This window comes from Mus pahari, chromosome 14 (genome assembly GCF_900095145.1).
Source record: "Mus pahari chromosome 14, PAHARI_EIJ_v1.1, whole genome shotgun sequence".
Lineage (NCBI taxonomy): Eukaryota > Metazoa > Chordata > Mammalia > Rodentia > Muridae > Mus > Mus pahari.
The window spans coordinates 32,035,501-32,059,850 of NC_034603.1; the positions used below are offsets into that span (position 1 = coordinate 32,035,501).

At 43.5% G+C, this 24,350-nt stretch overlaps 1 protein-coding gene across 1 annotated transcript in view; it reads right to left on the bottom strand.

Moving 5' to 3' along the window:
* The window catches only part of LOC110331676 (protoheme IX farnesyltransferase, mitochondrial), a 115,183-nt gene extending 92,888 nt beyond the window's left edge, over nt 1-22,295 (bottom strand). The window contains exons 1-3 of the mRNA XM_021212474.1: nt 22,165-22,295; nt 16,914-17,047; nt 14,885-15,203 (exon numbers count right to left, since the gene is read on the bottom strand). Coding sequence (XP_021068133.1) covers nt 14,885-15,203; nt 16,914-17,047; nt 22,165-22,207 — 496 coding nt within the window. The 5' untranslated portion in view covers nt 22,208-22,295. The remainder of the gene's footprint in view (nt 1-14,884; nt 15,204-16,913; nt 17,048-22,164) is intronic.
* Nucleotides 22,296-24,350: the final 2,055 nt, after the last annotated feature.

Genomic DNA, 24,350 nt, shown 5'->3' on the forward strand with positions numbered 1-24,350 from the left:
ACACAACCCTGGCCAGAGTAGCAGATGAGGTTCCCGTCAGGAGCTTTCCTTTCCCTTCTTCTAAGGTGGCTCCTGACCTTCTACCTTTGACCATTTTCATGCATGTGGCTAGAGTGTGAGGAGTGTGTAGACGACGGCTGGTGGCCTTGGGGTCACACACCATCCAGCAGTGAGAAAGAAAGAGATACAAGGCATCATGGCAGTGTAATGAAACATTAACCCTGGAGTCCCTGACACCAGAGGAGAAGCCACTGCTCTTCAGAATTCCCATACAAGCAGCTGAGCCCACTCTCAGTTCATTCATATTTTCTCTCTCTCCCTCTCCCTCTCCCTCTCTCCTTTATCATTGCCAATATTGTTTGAAAGTGATTTTCATCCTCAGGTGAAATTTATTTTTACCTTCGTCTAGCTTCAACTACAGCATTTTATATTTAACAATGAGATCAATCAACATGAACTGAATTTAAAACAAGTAAATTCCAAATTAATAATTACATGACCAGAAAACAGGGCAAGCTAGCTGAATTACTCATCTAAGTTAAGAGAATCTGGTTAAAGTCTGGAGAGATGACTCAGAGGTTTAAGAGTACTGATTGTTGTTTCAGAGGACCTGGGTTCAATTCCCAGCACCCACACGGCAGCTCACAGCTATCTGTGAACCCAGTTCCAGGGGATCAGATACAGGCAAATCACCAATGCATATAAAATAAAAATAAATAACTCATTAAAGGAAAAAGAAGGTTTAAAAAAAAAAAAAAAAAAGAGAGAGAGAGACAAGTGAAGGTTCCAGCACGCCTTTCTTCCCAGCACTCGAGAGGCAGAGGCAGGCGAATCTCTGAGTTTGAAGCCAGCCTGATCTATGGAGCAAGTCCAGCAAGGATAGCCAGGGCTACACAAAGAAATCCTATCATGAAAACCAAACCAAACCAAAACCAAACCCACATCATCCCCTTCCCTCCACCCTGACACATTAATGGACTAGTTTTTGCTGGCTTGGCCTGTACACAAATCTGAGGGGCCTCTGTCTAGATTAGTGATTGATGTGAGAGAGCCCAGCCCACTGCAGGCCATGGCAGCCCTGTGGCAGGTGGTTACATTAAGAAGCAGGCTGAGCAAGCCATGAGGAGCAAAGCAGTAGGCAGAGCCTCTCTCTCCATGGTCTCTGCTTTACTATCTGTCCAGGCTCCCTCCCCTGACCTCCTGTCATGAGGAACTCTAAGCTATGAGATAAAGTAAGCCCTTGCCTCCCCAGGTTGCATCTGATCATGGTGTGGTGTTTATTACAGCCATACAAAGCCAAGCCAGGACAGAAATTAGGAGTAGGCTATTACTGTGACAGACCTGTTCATGTTATTTCTTGAGAGGACTATGGAAGTGTTTGGACTTCTGCCTGGAAAAGCCATTGAGTTCTCAGAGTTTTTAGTGAGCTGTTCTGTAGGAATAGGAAGACACTCCTGAGAGAAATGCAGATGATGGAGGCCTGGCTTGTGAAGTTTCAGAGGGAAGCTGAGAATCCCTGAAAGACTTATCAGGGCCATTTGTGAGGCATTTTGTATTAAGATCCCAGGACAGTTTACGATCAGCTGGGGCTGAAGAATCAATTGTGATCGACAAGAGACTGAAGAAAAACCTTTACTGGAAATATTGATGCTGGTTAGCGGGGACTGGAGAATCAGCCATTATTAACAACAGACAGACCAGCACCACTGAGTTGAAATCTTCTAGGAAGCATTTCCTTAAGGGCAGAGCTGGTCCACAGAGGCAAAGGTTGTATCGCAAGATGCCAGCTGTGCTTGGTAATGTGCGACTCTTCCACATCTTATGAGTTTAGGCAGCATGGACGCTAGAAGGATGAAGCGGAGAGCAGCCAAGGCCTGGAGCCATGATACTGGGTCAGAGTCCCGGAAGAGAGGTCGGCAAAGGCTGTCGGTGAAGATGTAGCCTCAGCAGTAGTGAGGATGCCAGGAGAGTGGAGATGCTAGGGCTGGGGGTTGACTACCTTCCTGACTTCCCTGCAAGATGGAGCAGGACAGAAACAAACTAAATAAAAATGAAAATGAAGAAAAACCTGTATTCTCTTCAGCGAATGGTAAACAGCAAACTGCCTGCCTCAGGGAGTATGTTTTAAATATAGGTCAGACGAGGCATAAGGAAGTTACTGAGAGATCGCTGACTACTCTCAGGGTTTGACAAACGATGTATATGCCATGCTGGAGTAGAATCCAGGGTCTTGTGTATGATAGATAAATAAGTACCTACAACTGAGATACAACCTCATTCTCTACTTTCATTATTTGAATAAGAAAAGAATTTAAGTAAAGATCTGGATAAAAACTGGAAATAGAGGCTACCCAGACAGTACCCTTTATTCCTTCTTGTTGAGGATCAACGGAGGAGACCAAGCGGAATTCTGTCTAAGGTGGGAAGACTCCATGAAAAAGCCCCTTGGGTGGCTAGATCGGCGACATCACAAGTAGAAGGGCTGGAGAGGTCACTCTAAAAAGAGAGCAGGACAGGGCCTTTCCTCAGCACAATCTCTCTGCAGCAAGGCAGGCAATGCTTCTTCGTGCCTTCATCCGCTATAGCAGGTCACTTGCAACCACCACATCTTGGCACACAGGGGCAATCCTCCAACTCAGCAGCAGTGTCATAAGAGAAATGGCTAAACACAGACACGCATGTTCCGAGGAAAGGGAGTGGACACTAAAACTCAAGGCCTGGACACACAGCACTGAGATTTCAGAAACACCAAGAAAATCTCTTTTTGAGAAATAGTCCCTGTTCTGGATGTTGCCTCTTTCTCTGCTTCCAGGCCACAGGGATGTTCTATCAAGGATGAGAACTGGTGATCGCTGTTCCTGAAACTTACTTCATGAGAGGAGTCCTACTACACAGAGAAACTGTTCAATGATGAGGGGGGAAATCCAGCATGCTTGCATTCAGCCACCAGCTTCTAAGCATGAGATAAGCCACCAGCTTCTAAGCATGAGATAAGCCACCAGCCTATAAGCATGCTCCATACATGCTTATGAAGCACACAATTATTAGAGGATCCATGAGAGCAAGACTGTGTTCATCATACCTCATTCTGTCCCCAACATGTAGAAAAATAAATGTAGCAGTCAGTGCTCAGTGAGTATGAACCGACTAGAGATGTGTGTGCTCTGGCAAGGAAGCAAGAGTGGGTCAAACACTGTGAAGAAACAACGCCTGCCACAGTGCCAACAGAAATGCAAGACTCAAACCAGCAGTGGACATAACACACCAGAGGGCCTGGCCAAAACAGTGAGACGGGGCAGACAGACAGGAAAGCTACTAGGCAGTGCCAACTAAGAGGAGATGTCCCAGAAAGCAAAGGAACTCACATAAGAAGAAAAAGGAGATAATCTGATTACCATGAGACTGCTTCCCTGAAAAGTTCAAGAAACAATCAATTGAAAAAAATATTTTAAAATACCCCAGATCAAGTCAATTTAGTACCAAATATTTTGACCTATTAAAACAACAACAACAACAACAACAACAACAACAACAACAACAAAACTTACAAAGAATAAAGGAAGAGTCAGATAAATGAAGATAATGCGACACCGTGAAGATCTCAATACATACCCAAATTAAACTGTGAACATACTGAAATTCCACTTAAGATACTAGTAGAACTTAGGGTGGAAATAGGGAAGGATAGAAACAGGAAGGGCTCCACAGATAAAGCTTTATAAATTCTTAAACCCATGAATCTGATACTGTGACATGGGTAAAGGCAGTAAACCTAGTTATAAAGCCCACTGCATACCACTAACCAAAATACACATCCTGAAAAGAAAGCAGCTTAACACACAATATAAAGTTTTACAAATATAGCACTGACAAGAAGGTAAATGTTTATACAGTCTTCATATGGAAAAGCTTAAATATGGTAAAAGACCTGGCCCTCAGAAAAATAGATTTGGTTCCCACAAAATTAACTTTTATATATCAAATGTTGGCAAATGAAAAGCAGCAAATGACACACACATACTCACACACACACGCATGTCCACACACACAAACCAGGACTGACTGACTATAATATGTAAAGAATCCCTGCAAGCAGTAAGACAAACAGAAGGGCAGGCTGGAAGACAAGTGGGTTGTCTTCAGTAAAAACACAAATCATCACTGAGTATTAATAATCATCAGGAGTTTTAAATATAAAACAAGTCTGTATACCAATATTTACATATTTCTTCACATTATTTATAAAATTACAGCATTAGCCAGCAGTAAGAGTTGAAGGTATGGTAGGTTGCCCACTTGGGCCATAGCATCACCTGGTACAACCTTTCAATCTGCCAATCAAAAGCCCTGAAAACATACATATTTTATCTCCAAAAGACACTTGCAGTGTCTACCCAGGGGAACCATCCCAGATGAAAGGCGCAGGTAGTCTTTACAGTACTATGTACAGTAATGATAGTGGAATGAAAGCTACCAGACAGAAGGGAAGTAAATAAACTGGGGTCCAGCAATGCAGTGGCAACCGACCTGCTCTGTCCACTCACACATGGGCTGCGGAGGAGCGAGAGAGGCCAGCAGGAGGGTGAACATATCCAAAGGATAGACTACGCACAGCAGGCCCATTATTTTGGATAATTAATATATGACAATAAAAATATGAAAAGGGATTTATTTCTAAGGACCTAAATTATAGAGATAAAGACATGAAAAGATGTATGAGCAATGATATTAAAAATTATTCAAATGTCTTATACATATATTAGTACCATGTAATAATAATAATTAACTTTCCTTGAACATTAACGTGTTCATCTAAATTGTTTCTTATAAATTTTACAGTAATCCTCTCAGATGGAATTACTTCCATTTTATAGTAGAAAATGCACTTTTAAGACATCAAAAAATGTGCCAATAATTGTACAACCAATCAATATTTTACAAATGAGAGATTCCAGCTCAGTCAGTCTAACTCTACAGTGTGGACTGTTAACTTTCGACAGAGTGTGCGCAGGTAGGGAGAGCTGAAAATTGTACAGAGAGTTAGATGACTCAGAGGGAGCTCTTCAGAGATTATTTTGCATGCGCACGCACACGTGACTTGATCTAGGATCTCTGGAACAGCAGCAAGTGCTCTTAACCACTGAGCCATCTGCCCAGCCCTCTTGTTTATATTCTGCCTTAAGAAATCTAAAACGCAAAATAAAACAGAAATCTAGGTCAGCAAAATCAGAGTGAGTGTCATACAAAAGACAAGTGTGATATTAAATTCTACAAGCTAATTTACCAAATTCTATAAAGTGATAGTTATTGTGACTTGGTAGAATTATAAGAGCATTTCAATTTTTAAAAGCCTATTTGTATAAATAAATACTTAATAAATAATACTAAAATAAATACTTAATAGTTACAAGACTTAAAACACTGAGGAAAGATTTAGTAAGAACATTGTTATCCACTACTCAAAATATTAGCCTCAGAGACTTCTCGAACTGACTGCAAGTGAAATGGCCTTGCAGCCAGAGCATGGGAGCTGCCTGGTCCAGCTCCCAGCAACACCGTGGTAAGTCACACAAAGCAATCCTAAACGCACCAGCCTCCTGCTTCTACTTTTCTCTGAATCAAAAGCAGCGTTCAGGATGGGGGAAGGTCTACTCACTGCGGTCTCTACCATTTCCAGCAACAGCTTCATCTATTGGTTCCAATAAACAACCCATTTAGTATGCTGGCCTTGGGAAACACAATTTTTCAGCACAGATGTTCCTCAGGAAAAGTCCTGCTTTTTATTAACCTATAGTCAGCCTAAACTCGGTTTAGTCACCACAGCCTCTTATGATCCTAATCCAAATAAAATTTCCTCACCCTGGTGTGGAACTCCCTGCAATAAACTGCAAAAACATATTGTAAATAGTTCAGCTGGCAGGGGGCTCAAGAAAGGCCTATTACTCTTTTATGAACTAAGTCTTACACACACACACACACACACACACACACACACACACACACACGTCTTCAAATGGCATTTGCACAAGCAAAGGTTTGGCCTATGTCCTAATAGAAGTGTCAGGATTTAGGCTGCAGCCAGCCTGCCTTCCTACAAAGGAAATCCATTCTGATCAGTGTACGCCCCTTCCTTGGCATAGTATAGCTATAAACAGAGGAAGCACAGAAAAGACTCATTCTTGACAAATGGGACCACATAAAATTGCAAAGCTTCTGTAAGGCAAAGGATGCTGTCAATAAGACAAAACAGCAGCCAACAGAAAGGGCAAAGATCTTTACCAATCTCTACCTCTGGTAGAGGGCTAATACCCAATACATACAAAGAACTCAAGAAGTTAAGACGCTAGAGAACCAAATAACCCTATTTTAAAAATGGGGTACACAGTTAAACAAGGAATTCTCAACTGAGGAATACCAAATGGCTGAGAAGCACCTAAAGAAATGTCCAACATCCTTTGTCATCAGGGAAATGCAAATCAAAACAACCCTGAGATTCCACTTTGCACCAGTCAGATTGGCTAAGATTAAAAACTCTGGTGACAGCAGATGCTGGCAAGGATGTGGAGAAAGGACCATTCCTCCACTGCTGGTGGGACTGCAAGCTGGTACAACCACTCTGGAAATCAGTTTGGTGGTTCCTCAGAGAATTGGATATAGTATACCTGAGGACACAGCTATACCACTCCTGGGCATATACCCAGAAGATGCTCCAACATGTAATAAGGACACATGCTCCACTATGTCCATAGCAGCCTTATTTATAATAGCCAGAGCTAGAAAGAACCCAGATGTCCCTCAACAGAGGAATGAGTCCAGAAAATGTAGTACATTTATACAATGGAGTACTATTCAGCTATTAAAAACAATGAATTCATGAAATTCGCAGGTAAATGGATGGAACTACAAAATATCATCCTGAGTGAGATAACCCAGTCACAGAAGAACACACATGATATGCACTCACTGATAAGTGGATATTAGGCCAGAAGTTTGGAATACCCAGGATGCAACTCACAAACCATATGAAATCAAAGACCATATGAAGGAAGACCTGGATACTTCTGTCCTTAGAAGTGCAAACAAAATAATCACTGGAAAAGAGGAACACTCCTCCACTGCTGGTGGGATTGCAAGCTGGTACAACCACTCTGGAAATCAGTTTGGTGGTTCCTCAGAAAATTGTACATAATACTACCTGAGGATCCAGCTAAACCACTCCTGAACATATACCCAGAAGATGCTCCAACATATAGTAAGGACACATGCTCCACCATGTCCACAGCAGCCTTATTTATAATAGCCAGAAGCTAGAAACAACCCAGAGATGTCCCTCAACAGAGGAATGGATACAGAAATTGTAGTACATTGACACAATGGAATACTACTCAGCTTTAAAAACAATGAATTCATGAAATTCTTAGACAAATGGATGGAACTACAAAATATCATTCCGAGTAAGGTAACCCAGACACCAGAAGCACACACATTGTATGCACTCACTGATAAGTGGGTATTAGGCCAGAAGTTCAGAATACCCAAAATATAATTCACAGACCACATGAAGCTCAAGAAGAAGGAAGACCACAGTGTGGATAGTTTGATCCTTCTTAGAAGGGGGATCAAAATATGCATGGGAGAAGATACAGAGACAAAGTTTGGAGCAGAGACTGAAGGAAAGGCCATCAGTAACTGTCCCACCTAGGGATCCATCCCACATACAGTTACTAAACCCAGACACTAGTGTGGATGCAAACAAGTACTTACTGACTGGAGTCTGATATAGCTGTCTCCTGAGAGGCTCTGCCAGTGCCTTACAAATACAGAAATGGATGCTCACAGCCATCCATTGAACTGAGCACAGGGTTGCCAATGGAGGAGCTAGAGATAAGACCCAAGGAGCTGAAGGGATTTACAGCCCCATAAGAGGAACAGCAATATGAACCAACCAGTACCCGCCAGAGCTCTCAGGAACTAAACCGCCAACCAAAGAGTACACAAGGAGGGACTCAAGGCTTTAGCTGCATATGTAGCAGAGGATGGTCTTGTGGGACATCAATGAGAGGAGAGGGCCTTGGCCTTGTGAAGGGTCGATGCCGTAGTGTAGGGGAATGGTAGGGGACAGGGAAACGGGTGTGGGTGGATTAGTAAGCAGGGGAGGGGGGATGTGATGGGAGGCTTTTGGAGGAGAAATGAGGAAAGGGGATAAAATTTGAAATGTAAATAGAGACAATATCTAATAAAAAATGGAAAAAAGAGAAAAACCTCATTCTATAATGTGACTGCTGACTCCCCAAAATTTGTGCCTCAGCTGCCATGAGCTAGAAATGAATTTTCTAACATGTTAAGAGTCCAAGAGAATTCAATTTACATATATCAGGGATCTCCTTAAAGAAATACCCCTGCTGACTCCAGGATGCACACACTCAAGCGATAAACTAAAGAGGGAAATACAAGGTCAGTCAGATGAGAGGGCTAAGGGTCACCACAGGGTGCTACCTCTTTAAATGGAATAAGTAGAAGGAAATGGCTTTAACTCAATTAGTCACATGGGATAAATAAAATCATATGTGGGAAATTTATGACCCCAGGCCTCTTCCATCATGGCTGTAGGTGAGGTGCTAGCCCCCTTTCCTTGACCATCTTGCTTTTGCATGCCTCTCTTGTGTGGTCCAGGTTCTACCCAGATGCCTTCCCTGTGGCCAGCTGTCCTACTAAGCAGCTCTGGCTCTCAATAATCAAGCTCTCTCCAGCAGCAGCCACACTAATAGGTCTGCACTGAGCTGATGACTGAGCCCACCTCCCCTGGGTTTCTGAGTGCCAAGGTAACAAGAAGGATGTGACACCTGCATCCTGCATTACACGTCATACATGCAGACCTCCAGGTCGGGTCCAGGACCCAGGGTGGCTGAATTCCCAGCACAAGGCAAGAGATGACCATGTTAACAAGCATGCCATCAGTGCCCCTGACCCCTGTGACACTTGGGAGCCAGTGCATCCATGCACACTGAAGGATAACTAAGATATTAAATGATTACCACCTGCTTCAGATTTCAGACATCAGATTTTACGTATTAAACCCTGCCCTATCTGGAATGCCAACTCAGATATATAACCACAGAAGCCACATAAAAGGAAAATAGTACGATAGCCAGAATAAAGGAAAGTTGTAGCCAAAAAAAAAAAAAATCTGACCTTACATTAGTCACCCTTTATTTGTTACTAATGAAATACTCATGGGCTACATACACTTCTAAAAATGAAATACATTATTCACAGCAGGTCCTGTAAGCATTTAGAAGAAATTTGGCTCGTCATTCTCTGACTCACCAGGCAGTGGGCACTCACTTCCTGACCCAGTGCAGCCAGGCTTCTGAGCTGTCCTTCTGCATCTGCAATGTAGTCCAAGTCTTTCCTGGTGGGAAAGGGTCTGCACCTCTGCTTGTGACAGAGCTCCTTCTTGTTTTCCCCTCCTCTGACTCTCTGATTGCTCACAGGCTCCTTACAGGCCTCCGTAGGAACTAGAAGGAATGATCTTAAGGAACACTGCCCTGGGCCCTCTGCTCTGCTCAATCTACCATCCATCCCCCAACACCCGTTCTTGACTGTGACTCTCTGATAACTCCATCCGGAGACCTCTAGCACTTCCAGAACTCAATTCTGTCTGACTTCTGTTCTCTGAAGTGCCTTGCCCAAAAAATTTGCCAAAATCAAACTCACATCTCCCTCATTTCCATTTTTCTCTCTTTTTAATTTAGAAAAAAAAAAAAAAGAAAAAGTGTAGCCCTGGCTGACCATGAACTCAGAGAGCAGCCTCAGCCTTGAAAGCCCTGAGATTAAAGATGCGACTGGCTGCCAAGAAAGCCTTATACAGGAGAGTCTGGCTCAGCAGGACTGGGAGCCATGTGACCTAAATTCCATTTCTAGTGACACAGATAACAGATGATGACAAAACCTTACAGACTGAACAAACACACAAGCATACTAGAAGAGCCTTGACCTAGGCCGTTATGCCATGTGGCAGTCAGTCCTTCCTAACCATGAGTAAGGGAGGGTAGGTCTGAACTCTCCAAAGGGAAAGGGCGGTGGGACAAAGTGAAAGAAAACAATGGGATGTCACGAACACAAACCTGGAGGATGGAACAGAAACACTTGCATTGATTGGGTCCCAGTGACAGGATCCTGGGCGTAGCACTTGTGGGCTGAAAGGCTGCTTTGCTAAGGTCACAGGACAAGATCTGGCTAAAGCACCTCTGGGTGGAGGAAGAGCTGTTTAGCTCACAGTTTTGAGGCAGGACAGGCAGGGCAGTCAGTGTTCAGGAGGCAGGAAGGCAGCTCAATTACTTCCTGAGGCCAATCATCAAGCAGCAAAGATTCCAGCTAGAACAGGGCCAGACTGTAACCCATAGAGCCCACCTACAGAAAGCCCCTTCTGTCAGCAAGGCCCCACTTCCTAAAGGTCCCATAACCTCCCAAGTAGTGCCACTGGCTGGGGACAAAGGATTGAAACAAATGGGAATCACTTCACATCCAAACCCTAGCATTCCCTGCCCTGTGGGCCCATGGCCGTCTCATAAAACATAATACTCATAATACTCAGTCTAACTTCAAGTTCACAGCGGAGACTGAGAAGCTGTACACGGCAGCATAGCCTGCAACCCTGGAAACTGGGAGACTGAGGCAGGACTTTCCTGCTCGCAAGGCCCGTTGGGGCTATTGTGTGAGATTTATCTTCCAAAAGGAAAACTGGGGCTGGACAGTAGCTCAGTTAGTAAAGTACTTGCCACACATGCAGGAGACTTGAGTTCAAATCACCAGCTCCCACATAAAAAGCCCTTGTGGCTGTGCATGCCTGTAATCCTAGCACAGGAAAGGTGGAGACAGCAGGATCCCTCGTGCTCACTGGCCAGCCCATTTAACCAAATCAGGGAGCTTCAAGTTCAGTGAGACCCTGCCTCAAACAGTAAAGTGGAGAGTCACTGAGGAAGGCATCCAGTGTCAACCTCGGGCCTCCACATGAGTACCAACATATACATGTGTGCATACAAAAGAAAAAATATAATAGTAACCAAAGATGGAAGAAGCAAACTGGATAGAATGCTCAAAATTTGAGGAAGAGGTCTACCAAGGTACATGGAGTGCAAACTAACACAAAGCCTTTTTCAATGATCAAAGTGGCAAAAATCAGTAAACAGTACATATACAGGTGTGGTCTGCACACAGCTGTGTCTGCACACTGCATTTACTTTCTTAGGAACAAGTTTATCAAAACTTATGTCTAAAGTATGCCATTTCAGTCTAAACACAACAGACGAGAGGCATAGAAGTGTGGAAGGATAGATATTCACAGAAGTTAGTCACAGAATTTCTTTAAATACAGAAAACTAGACATGCTAGACCTTGTGGCTCATGCCTATAATCCTAGCACTAGGGGAGGTGAGGCAGGAGGATTAAAGTCTACCTGGGTGGCTATGCAGCAAATTTTGAGTTGGCATGGGCTACATAATCATATACTGTCTCAAAATAAACAAACAGAGAAATTAAGCAATCAAACTAGAAACAGCTGAAATCACCCTCAAGGTCTCAAGGTGCACCTTAGAAGGTTAGGTAAATGATGGCAGACTAAATGAAGACTATGCCACAAGATGTTCTCTCTCTCTCTCTCTCTCTCTCTCTCTCTCTCTCTCCACCATGATCCAGCTGTATGTATCTAAAATGTACCCAAAGAACACAAAAGATTCTTAGTCAGCATACACTAGACCTACCTATGGATCCTGCTTACTGTAGCTCTGTGTACAGCAGTCAAGTTACATCAGCCTAGGTGTCCATCCATCAATTGAAAACCAAGTAAAGAAAATGTGCTAAGTATCCACCCAGCCATAAAGAAGTATGAACTCATGTTGTCTATAGAAAAATGGATGGAACCAGAGATTGTGTTAACTATAACAAGCTGGACTAAGAAAAACAAATGTCCCATGTTTTCCCTCATGAGATCTAGATAAAAACATATGGGAAGTAAGTGGAACTACTGAGGGACAGAGAAGGAAACGGTGGGAGGGTGCAGGCGAGGGTGGCAGGCAGTGAACACGCTCCAAGTTCACAAAGCCACTGTTCTGGGCTGTAAAGGTGAGCACTCGCACAGGAAGACGCACAACTCAGCATTGAAGTTTGTGTTTGATTTGGCCCGCAGTAATTTCATGGTAACTAAGACACCTAAGACAGAAATAAATCACAAAGTGGTCATCTTTCTCTAAGAACCTTCCAGAACTTGTTACCACCATGCTTTACCAGTGCAGCTCTTCAACAGAGTAAGTGCCCACCTGACAACACTAACCCTCCTAGCCCCTCTCCTACCACACCCACGTCATATATCCATTTTCTGAATGTGCCAGGATGCAGCAAAGTTCTTGGACTCTGTTCAGGCTTTTGCTGTTGCCTCCAGTCTCTCATCTCCCTGCCTACCTTTTTTTTTTTTTTTTCCGAGACAGGGTTTCTTTGTATAGCCCTGGCTGTCCTGGAACTCACTTTGAGACCAGGCTGGCCTCGAACTCAGAAATCCACCTGCCTCTGCCTCCTGAGTGCTGGGATTAAAGGCGTGCGCCACCATGCCCGGCCTTCTCCCTGCCTACTTAACCCTCACTCACCTATACCATCTGCATGGCCAGAAACAATTCCCCAGAACACACAGTGAGAGGGCGCTTAAATATTTATCCGTAACTATCCACAAACTCACTTTCTATACCTCTCATTTGTAAGGAACACTGCTGGGTGGCTTTAATATATTATACAATTAAAATTCTGAATGACATGTTGTATTTCCTCCCTTCCAGATATGGAAATTATCTCAATATGGTGAAGAAAACTACCTAAAACCACACTGGTGAGTAAATGTCCCATTTAGGATCTCAAGACTGGAACCCAGTGCAGGCTTCCTAGAGAGGCCTGAAGGATCTGAGTAGAAGTGAGATGGGCAGATCAGTCCCATGGTGGCATGGGACAGGTAAGCTGAGATGCAAGGACTGGCTGTCACTACCATTGCCTTAGAAGCAGGCAGAGTGGGGGCAGAAAGTAACAGTTAGACACAAAGGTCTCTTGTGTAGTTTAGAAAAACTGACTGGAAGTGGTATCTGGGGAAAGTAGCTGGCAGCTCTGGGTGGCATGAACTGTAGTGGGGACAAAGGGACAATAAGGAACTACAGGAAATGGATGGATGGATAGATGGATGGATGGATGGATGATGGATGGTTGGATGGGGCTGGAAAGATGTCTTAGTGGTTAAGAGTACTGGCTTCTTTTCCACAGGATCGCAGTTCAATTCCCAGAACCCATAAGACTGCTTGTAACCTCTAACTCTAGCTCCAGGGGGTCTGATGCCCTCTTCCAGCCTTCTGGAACTGGACATAAATGCAAACAAAATACCTATACACATACAACTAAAAATAAATAAATATCAAAAGGTAAGGGACCTGGATCTCCCCAACTTGAACTAGAATAGCAGTTGCAGAGGGAGAAGCGCATTTAGACAAGTTCCGAAAGGTTCTCCCTGTAACACTCAGACTCTTGACTAGGGCTGAAAGAGACTGGCTTCTCAGCTGAGGAGAGAATGCTGCTACTATTTCTGACAGAGACAAGATGATAAGAGAAGTGGACCAATCTGCAGACTATACATGTTAAATGACACTATACAAAGACGACCCTGTTGACAGGGGCCGCTTCTGAGGCTGACCTCCTGAGAGGTCCAACTTCTTAGGTGACATCTGTACAGATATTACTTATCGATACTTATTCTTAATATGTCAACAGCATGACACTCAGACTCCCTGTGAAGATAACAAAGCACCATGCTTTAGAGGTGTGGTAAAGTCTTGCTTAGCTGCAGTGAGGCATGCTGCAGTGAGGCATGCAGACGCTTCTCCATACAGAATGATGCTGTTAGTTATACCGCAGAACCCTCACTAGACTCTATTACACTCACTATGTTCATTTAACATGCCATCCCACTCCTGCCAAAAAGAGAATTTTAAGTAAATTTCTTTAAGTCACTAAGAAGAGAAGTTGTCTAGTTCCCATCCTTCACCCTGGATCTTGAGGGTCTGCACATTTAGAGACAAGTGAAATTATTCTTTCTTTCATCCTTCACTATGCCCTGAGCCCTCACCGCTGTTCACCTGATGAGACTCTATCTGCCACCTTCTGCCTTCAAAGTGCATTTGGTTTAACCTGACCACAGCTTGTCACACTCTGACCCTTTGTTTTCATCCAAGGAGAGAGTGCAGTCCTTCAGGTTGTGGGGTAACCTGTACACTCATGTAAAGGGGCTGTGACAGGTGCATCCAGCTTCAGCTATCCCATGACACAGGAAGTATACTTTACCTAGCTCACGGGGCAGTCCATACAATAGACAACACTATAGGTTAATATTCAGCCGGATGCAATAAATCGGATCTGATATTCTAGAATTAGAAGGGGAAGCACTTCCAAACATCCTTGGAGAAACCTAGTCTGTGGCCTTGCACACATAGGATAACCCCAGAGCTCCCAAGGGGAACAGGACACAGAGTAGCTAAAGCCCCCACGGTCATCCTGGGCTCACACCATGCAGTGCAGTGCGGCTTCCTGAACTCAGGTCCGGCATTTTAAATGTACAGTGGGTATAAACATAGTAAACATAAGAAAACAGGCAGGGCAAACATCCACTTTAATCCATGTGAGATTAATTTTGGCACAAAAGTTACAATGTGAGACAATCCACAATCATGTGTAAGCAAAATTCAGAATATCTGAGTGTGAATCCTAACAAGGAAGAAAAATCATGAGTTTCAAAGTTTAAGGGACGTAGTAAATCCAGCTCAGTAGAAATTTTAAAAAGTATCTGAAAACCAGGTACCTGTGAGTTTGATCTTGGACAGCCGGGCCAAAATGCCAGGCAGATCGTCAGTGTGAAGCTTCATCTCTTTCCACTGCTTTTCTTCCCTTTTCTCTTTGGCTGTGTCAAGGGAATGGTCCACTATAGAGGTCGCCTCCAGCTCCACCAACTCCTCATTTGGCTTCCGGGACAGAGGCTGACTGGGCGCTGGGAAAGATGGCAGCTCATCCACTTCTGCTCTAGCTTGCCCTGAAGATGTGTGTTCAAGGAAAGGAGATGCCGGTGGCTCTGGCTTTGGTTTGACTCGCTGGCTAAGGCCCCTGTGCAACTGTGTGACATACTAGACAGACAGACAAATAGCACGCATTACTAAAAACAAGGATGTCAGTTAATGTCTTCTACCAGTCGTATTTTTATGGTACTTGAAAAAGCTTCCCACATTTATGATTGGTTACACGGCAAGCACCAAAAGTGTGTGTAACGAAGACATCAGCACTGAAAGATGCAGAGGCCAAGTTAATTCCTTGGCTATGGCTTTCCATTTGTGGTTTAGGAAAATCTAGGAATCTAAGTTCCTGGCATTATACATCTGTTATTCACTGACCTCTCCCCAGGATGGGCTTTCTAAATACAAGGAAGCCATCTTCAGATATCACCAAGGTCAGCTTTGGCCCCCCGAGCTCTAAAGCAACTGTCCAAGGGAGCTCACTGGAAGGCTTCACAGGGCCTCTCGGGAATGCATGGGAATGCAGGATGCAGCAAGGACACTAGTTGTGCAGCTACCACTAGTTTTGCCTATCACTCACCAGCTAGCAAAAACTGGTAATTACCAGTGATATTATGAGACCCCTTATTTCTCATGTCAATATATACTTCAGTTAATCTTCCCAACAGTATTTAAAGAAGGTTCATTATTTATAACTTTTTCATTTATAAATGAGAACATCAAACTTCTAAAAATTGACAAAACTGGATTTTAATAAGGTTTTACATTCTTTAAATTTTAAGTTAAAGTGTCCAAACAGAGCACTAGACTATGAGTTTGGGAGTCATCCATGGTAGCTCTGTGAATTTCCAGCTATACTCCTATTCTCCAGCCCTTTTCTATACAATCGAGTAACCATGCTGCCACAAGCTCATGGTGTGCCAGCATGTATACGGGCCTGTAAAAGAACTAGATTATAAGCTCACGGTGTGCCAGCATGTATACAGCAAGTTCACAGTGTGCCAGCATGTATACGGGCCTGTAAAGGAACTAGATCATCAGTGCCCCTGGAACAGCACTGGGAAATTACAGAATCTTTATTTCAGTCGCCTCAGAAGTGTGTGTGTGTGTGTGTGTGTATGCGTGTTCATATGTAGAAAGGGTACAAACACAGTCACAGGTGAGCCTTGAGTATCTCTCCTCAGGAAACATTTTAGTTTTTTAGACAGTCTTATCAAATGAGGCACTCTATGGGCCAGTAAGCCAGGTATCCTAATTTTGCCCTTTGAGGTAAGATGACAAGTGCCCACTAGTTCCGTGCCTAGCTTTTTATGTTGGTTCTGAGGCTCGAACCCAGGTCTTCATGGTGGCAATGCAAGCGCTTTACTGACTGAGCCATTCCCTAGCCCCTCAGAAGTAATGTTAAAGACTTTTCAAATGTACAGATGATCTAAGAAAATAAAGGGGTCACACTGTTAAATGACTACTTCTGTATTACTGACATATTTACAGAACTTCAAAGAATGTATGAAAGATGCATCATACAAGTTCAGCTTTTCCTAATTTTAGCCTGGTCGAAATATGCCATAAGTTTTCAATCTTTCTCCAAACTTAATCAATAAATTCAAGATCATATATTTAACCTCAAATGCCAGAATTATTCTGGTTTCAGTTAAAAATAATCAAAACAAGAGATTAAAGTTTTGGATAAACTTAAGAGAACACTAAATAAAAGCCCCTTGTGAACACTACTTCCTAAAACTTTTCTTCTAATAGGAATCTTTGCAACCCCCACCCCAGAGAAAAGCAGAGGCAGAGAGCAGCTGAAGGATGGCTTCTACTTACCATGCGCTTGAGGAAGCTCAAGTGCTGGAGCGTGACCCACTGATTACTGACATTCCTGAACAGATGTGTGACCCTGTGTGGCAATCCCTGTATAGCTCTTCTCTCCAAATACCAGACACATCCTCCTACTGAGCCTGAAACAGAGACATGGAAAGGAAGACATGTAGAAACAACAGCTGCTCACCCACAGTGCCCACATCCACCTAGAGGCAAAGCCAAGCGGACTGATGCTCTGTGTTAAGCTGGGCTCCAAACCACCTCTGCCTCCAACCCAGGAATGAGTGGCACTCTTCAGTCACTGAGGACAGTCTTCAGGAGGACTGGGGAAACCTCACTCTCACATCATAATGCATACAACAATTCAGTGGAGTGTGGAGACTACCACAGTATAGATGTTTCTAAGAAGAAAATACAACTCAGTGAGTTCACATCTTAAAAAGTAGAAAAGGTGGCCTATATCTTTTCTTACTGAATACCAGTAAACTGAGATGAAGGTTTCCATTTTGGTTATGGCTGCATAGATAATACTATAAGGGGAAATACTTTTCAGTAAAATATGACTGGCAACCCAGTTAGGAATAAGCTGCTTCTGTTGCATTCAAATCTGAATTTTAATCACTTTACTAAATGTCTCAAATCAACATGTGAATGTATATGTGTGTATAGATGTGTGTGTACACACACACAACACACCTACACACACACACACACACACACACACACACACACACACACACACACACACACACTGCAGTTATCCCCTTGCTTACCCTCTAGGGCCCCATCTGATCTTTTTGAAAGTGTCTCCTCTCATGGCTTCCACAATCTAGTTTCTCTGTGATGTTTTCTGCTTTTTAGTTTCCTAGCGTGCCTCAATTTTCTTTGCATTGTGTAGTCATTTCCACTAGATTTAAGGATTCCCTCCCTCCTAGAGGAAGGCTCATAGTTCTCAGGAAGCTGACAAACCTACAAGGGTTCGGTAAGCTTAGGAAGTTTTAAGATTGAAAAGGTCCCTCCTTGGAGTTATACAAGCAGGAACAGTTGCAAAGTAAGAGGAGACTCCACTGTGTAGCTTCCTGCAGATGCACAGGGACCTGTAGGGATGCAGTTTTCCTGAGCTAACCACCACACATACTGGGGTGGCCTTTTCAGTGAAGCCCAATTCTCCCCAACTCCTGTAAGTAACTCTCACTGGTAATCCTGTAAGTATTCAAATAAACTCACTTGGCACCAAGTTATACGTGGGTAGACTAGTTTCTTGCCCAATCACCCAATGTCCTATTTGAGGTGAATTGACAGTCATGTCTCCATACATACAATATAATTATCTGTCAGTTTATGTAAACAATACTTTGGTGATTTAAATAAGAATGCCTCCCATAGGCTCATGTATTTGAGTACCCAGGCCCCAGTTTGTGGAACTGTTTGAGAAGAATTCAGAGGTATGGCCTTGTTGGAGGAAGTGTTAATAGAGGTGGGCTTTACAGTTTCAAATGTTCATGCCATTCCCAGTTAGTGCTCTCCCTCTCCCTTTCTCTTTTATAAATTACCTTGGTCACGGTGTCTCTTCACAGCAACAGAAAAGTAACCAAGACAACTATCTGTCCCTAAAAAATGGGTAGTTATTAGTCTTTAACTCATTTCTGAAGCTCCAGTATGCCGATATACGATTGCTTTTGGTGTCTCCATGTGAGTAGACAGCCTTATGTCTCTAAGGCCACTTCTTTCTCACATGTATCTCTATCCTTCAGGAGATAGAGCTCTTACTTTCTCACCTAATGAATCAACAAGTCCACTCAACTCTGACATGTCTGTCAACTTTGTCCCTCTCTTTCTATCCCTACTGAGAGACTCTATGATCTTACACTGGAGTAGAGTAACAGCAGTCAGAGTGAAGACAGTCATCGGCCTTCATGCATCTCCTTTCTTTTCCAACCCATGTTTCACAGATTGCACCCCTTAAACCTCCCCAAACAACATCACCATCTTGGGACCGAAGGTTCAAATGTCTGTGCCTGGATTCAAACCACCATACCTAACACATATTACTCACACAAAGGTGGAGATCTACTTTATCACAGCAAGGCTGCTTCATGACCTCACGACTAAGCCAACCTCACATAACTGAATCAACTTTATTTACACTGCTTCCTCGTATGCACTCTATTCTCTACTTATCAAATGTTCAATCTCTTTCAACTGTTCTACAATGTTATATCGTGTTTTATGACAGCACTTTTTTCTTTTATTCTTCTCCCCTATATTACATCCTGACCACAGTTTCCTCTCCCATCCTCCCATCCCAACCTCCCCTCTCCTCCAGATCCACTCCTCCTCTCTTCAGAAAAGGGTAGGTTTCCCATGTATTATCAACCAAACATAACATAACAAGTTACAATAAGACTAGCACATCCCCTCATATTAAGGCTGGACAAGGCAACACAGTAGAAGAACAGGGGTCCCAAGAGCAGGCAAAAGAGTCAGAAACAGCCTCTACTACCAGGGTTAGGTATCCCATAAGAACACCAAGCTATACAACCATAACATATAGAGATAGGACCTTGGTAAGACCCATGCAGGTGCCCTGACTGTCTGTTCAGTCTCTATGAATCCCTATGAGCCCTGGTTAGCTGATTCTTCCGGCCATGTTCTTATGACCTCTCTGGCTCCTACAATCCTTCTTCTTCTTCCATGGGCTTCCCCAATCTCTGCCTAGTGTTTGACCATGGATCTCTACATCTGAAGCAAACTGTTCCATCTGTTATGGAATGCAGTGCTCAGAATAAAACGGCCTCCATCGTCACCAGACTGGCAGTGCCTGCTTGCAAGAGTCCATCAGGATCCAGCTTGATAGCTGCTGGCATTCCCTCCCAGAGGGGTTGGGGAGGACTTGGACTCTCACCTGAGATTCCAGCCACTCCTTACAACCATTTGTTTGCTATTCTGCTTTAACTGCAGGTGGCCTCAGGGCGTAGAGATACTAGAGTAATAAGGCTGTGAAAGGTGCCCTTTCATGGCTATGGGGAAGCCATCATCCGCACTGGGTACAAACTTACAAGTGCAGCTGCTTTGATATCCCCTCCTACTCCTGCCGGTAGCCCCCTCACCCATGCTCTATAAGAACAATGCCAATAAAAACAATGGCTCCCTAGGCTGAACTTTGGTGGAACCATTCTTTGGTTTTTGATTAGGACCCTATGATGAGAAAGTAGGCATTGTTTCCGTCTCCCCAAGGAAAGATTTCTCAAAACACCATCATCATAGTGTTTAGTTCTTCAGATGGCAGAGTCTCTCCTTTAGTCAGTTCTGCTACCACAGCTCCAGGACACCTTGTCATATAATAAAGTGGAATGACATTTGGTAACTGACTAGCACAAGTAGATTTCCTGAACTGTGAGAACAAGTCCTGTCCTTGGAAATACAAGACCATTAGGGCTTTGTAAATCAACTAAGGATACTTAATGTTCCTGAACCATATTTAGTGGCAATGTGAAAAACTTAAACTTTTATGAGCCAACTCAGAAGTAACTGCTAGTTACTTAGCAACCCTAATGATCCTTCTCTGCCAACTCTCCCCATCAAAGTTCTGAGAGGGATCTTTCATAGATATACAAATGAGCATATTTTTCTGAAGATATACTCAATTTCAGACAATAAGCTATTAGTTCCCGCTATTCTACCACTCCAGATGCTGATCCTGTAACAGAGGGGGTCATAGGCAAGCCATCTCCTAGCACTAGGAGACTCAAGAGTCAAAATAGAATTGTCCTATGAGAAGCTGAAACACCAAACGGGAAAGCAGAAAGAAAGGCTGCTCTGAGGAATCTGTATAAAAAGAAGAAGCTTCCGTATAGAGAGAATAGTCAAGCACTAAGAAGAGATGAGCCCTCTAAAAATGAGTGTCTGCATTGAGGAATACTCACAATCAGCGATTACAGAAAGCAACAAAGAAGTGAGTCAAGAAAGACTCACAACTGACACCACACACACACACACACAAAAAAAAAAACCCATAAACTTTTTATTTTAGAAAATGACAGTCATATAAAAAGAGGTGTTCAAGAAGGCTCCATCACTCATCGCCCAGCTTTAACAATTACCAAGTGCTGCCCAACTCTGTAACTTCTACCCACCCTTCCACTTGCTGCCCTGGTTTATGAGCCATAAGGTAGCTTTGAGATCATCTAGCTCCGTTACCTTGTTATAGACATGTAAATGTTTCTTTAAAGAAAGTCAAGTGATCTGCACTGGGCTCATGCAAACTCACGGGAGAAAAGAGCTTTACAGAAGCACTGTGATCACCACCCTCAGCCAGACACGGTGGGCAGTGTGTATGTGACAGGAAGGCCTACAGGATGGTTCTGGGATGTGTGAGAAGGTACACTTGACTTCTACTATCTTGTCTGCACTACAGACCACTCTGCCATCATCCATGGGTACCAGCCACAAAACCAACCTCCTCTTTAACATTTCTCCCAGCACAATCTCATTCATTCACAAATGACTGAGCATCATCAATGCCCATAGGCATTGTTTTGGACTTGAGGGACACAGTGGTGAACTAGGAAGACAGACTATCTTTATCTTCACAAAGTGTTTCTCTAACTGGGAGGAACACACTAAATTGTTGCACATCTGTACTGCATGTGCGAACAACTACAGCATGTGTTAACCATGATAAATTAATGTGATATAAGAAAAGAAGGATAAAGACTCCTATTTTAGGTAGATTGCTAAGGTAATCTCTGAAAAGGTAAAATATAAGAGTTTTTCAAGAGTTTGGGATAAACATAACATCTGTCAAAAGTCCTTCTGATGGAAGGAGCCATTACTGATGGTACAGCGCTGGCTCAATGGGATTCAGTTGGCAGTTATCATTATCATGGTTATCATCGTAACACTTTAAGCTGCAAGACAGCAGGTGCGCCTCTTGTCATTAAAAGGTGGTGGCCAGGAACCCCGGCTCTCATATGCCAGGCTTGTGGGGCCCCATGGTTTACCCTGCCCTCCAGCTTGCACTGTCTGAAACTCCAAAAGCACGGGACATCAAGCCTTAGGGACCACCTGGCCTACGGTGCAAAGCTGGTCTACAGTTCTTGGCCTCGTCCCTTCAGGTTACTCCAAAGGTCACCTCCCTGCCAGGTGACAAGCCAAGGGCTTCCAAGGTTGCAGGCGGCCGGCCACACGGTCCCATGCGTGGCCAAAAAAAGAAAACAATTCGCCCACGATCATTCCCAACCGGGTACAATACCTGTGAGGAGGCGCGAGGAAATAGTGTGCGGGGACGCGGCCATAACGCACTGGTGCAGCCGTCCCCAGGACCCCAGGACACCTCTCACCTCACCGGCTCCTGGGCGCCGCCATCTTCCTAGCCCGCCCTCTGAATGAGGCGGGACTTCCACTCGTCACTTCCGGCTCCCAGTGCTCTCTGAAAGTTAGGCTAGCGGAGCTTAGAAGAGATCCGATGGTGGAGCCTTCGCTTACCCCTCAGGCGCTCCAGGTTTAGACTAGGTGAGCACTCTGCTCCGGAGGGACAGATCGCCGGAGACCGCCGGCGGAAGGCGAGTCCTGGAGGGGTTAAGGTTCTGGAGTCGGACCCGGCCCGGCAGTCCCCTGGGCTTGAAAGATTCGAATGCCTCCCCAATTGTCACCCAGGCTGATCTTTGCACAGCCTGTTGGCTTCTCGTGGAGTTTGGTAAGTAATAGGACGAGTTAGAAAGGAACTCGTTAAAAGAGCAAAACATGACTTACAAGGGCAGTCTATGTTTGCTTTCAGCGATGAGATCTCTGTGGTTCCCCTCAGGTGCTAATCAGGGGCCACTGAGACAGGAGTTTGTGTCGGAGCATGCGCTGTATCTCTGCAGTCATGGTGAGCCTCATCCCGATAGGGATAAGGTAGAAAGCGCTATGGAATGAGGTTAGCATTTCTAGTGAAGTAGGCTAAAGAAAGGCTTTGAAGGGCCAACTTGCTGCTCAGTAGAAGGAGCTGTGAGATTTTTCCCAGTTTATCAGGAAGACAGAGCAGAGAATGGGATTCTCTGAGGCCCATCACAGTTCATCACTGTGGACCTAGGATAATGGTTGTCCCCATCAAATTAATGTTAAACTGAGGAAGAAGAAGATGGATTTCTGGTGAATAACTGAAAAGTTAACAACTTTGTTCAATCCGCTGTTTTGCAAGCACTTTGAAATGCTGTATTAAGTGAATATTACAAAGTGCAAGCCTAAAATAAACAAATGAAAAGCACAAGTTGGGATCAAATCACGCCAACAATGAGTGCTGCTTAGGCGAGGCCTTCTGCTTTGCAGCCATCTTGGTTAATTAGACCCACTGTTCCTGGAACTCTGATCATCATAAGTAAGTTAGCCCTTTACAAACTAGACCTCAGATGCCTAGCTGGATTGTTACATGATATAGGACTTGAGGGCTAGAGAGATTGAGTGATTCAAACAGTAGATTGTATAGCAATCTACTGCATTTCCTGTCTCTTTATAGCTGTCTCTTAAAAGTTGTGTTATAAAACCAAAAAGTGATAGGACCGTACACCTGTAAGATGGCTATAAACAAAATTCATCAATAGCAGGAGTTAGCAAGTTAGTGAAGAAGTAGGAATCTTGATACATTGTTTATAGGAATATAAAATATTGTAGCCACTTTGGAAAAGCGGTTTAGGTGTTCCTCAGTAAGTTAAACACAGTGCTACCTCATAACCCAGCTGTGCCTTTCCCAGGTATATTCTCAAGACAAATGACAGTTTTCATTCACTCATAATATCATGATACCCCAAGGTGCATATAACTTAAGTTATATATCAACTGATATTCTGTGATATATCCACATACAGGCCTATTTGCCATGAAATGAAAATACAAATGCATACTACAATCATGAAAACAATACTAAGTTGAAGAAGTCAATCACAAAAGGCCATGTATTAGTTTCCATGTATATGAAAATTCCAGAATTCTTAAATCATTAAAGAGAGGCAGTAGGTAAGTAGTTACCTGGTGCTAGTAGAACGAGTAGAGAGAAAAGAGGAATGTTGCTGATGGGTACAAGGGCTCATTTAGATAGAGAGAAAATGAAAATATTCCTAAATTGATTGTGGTGGTGGATATACAACTTTGAATATACTTAAAACCTAAGTGTAGACAATTGATAGCAATTTTTTAGATATAAAATTTTATGAAGATAGTCATACATAAATTATCTTAATATATTTCATAATGAATACATTATGAAGATAATAGGTGTTATTTTCATAGAAATTGTGTAAAGACTGTCCAACTCTGTCTTAGTTAGAGGTTCTATTGCTGTGAAGAAGTACTACGACCACAGCAACTCTTACAAAGGAAAGCATTTAATGGAGGGTGGCTCACAGTTCAGAGGTTTAGTTCATATCATCATGGTGGGAAGCATTGTGGTACTCAGGCAGG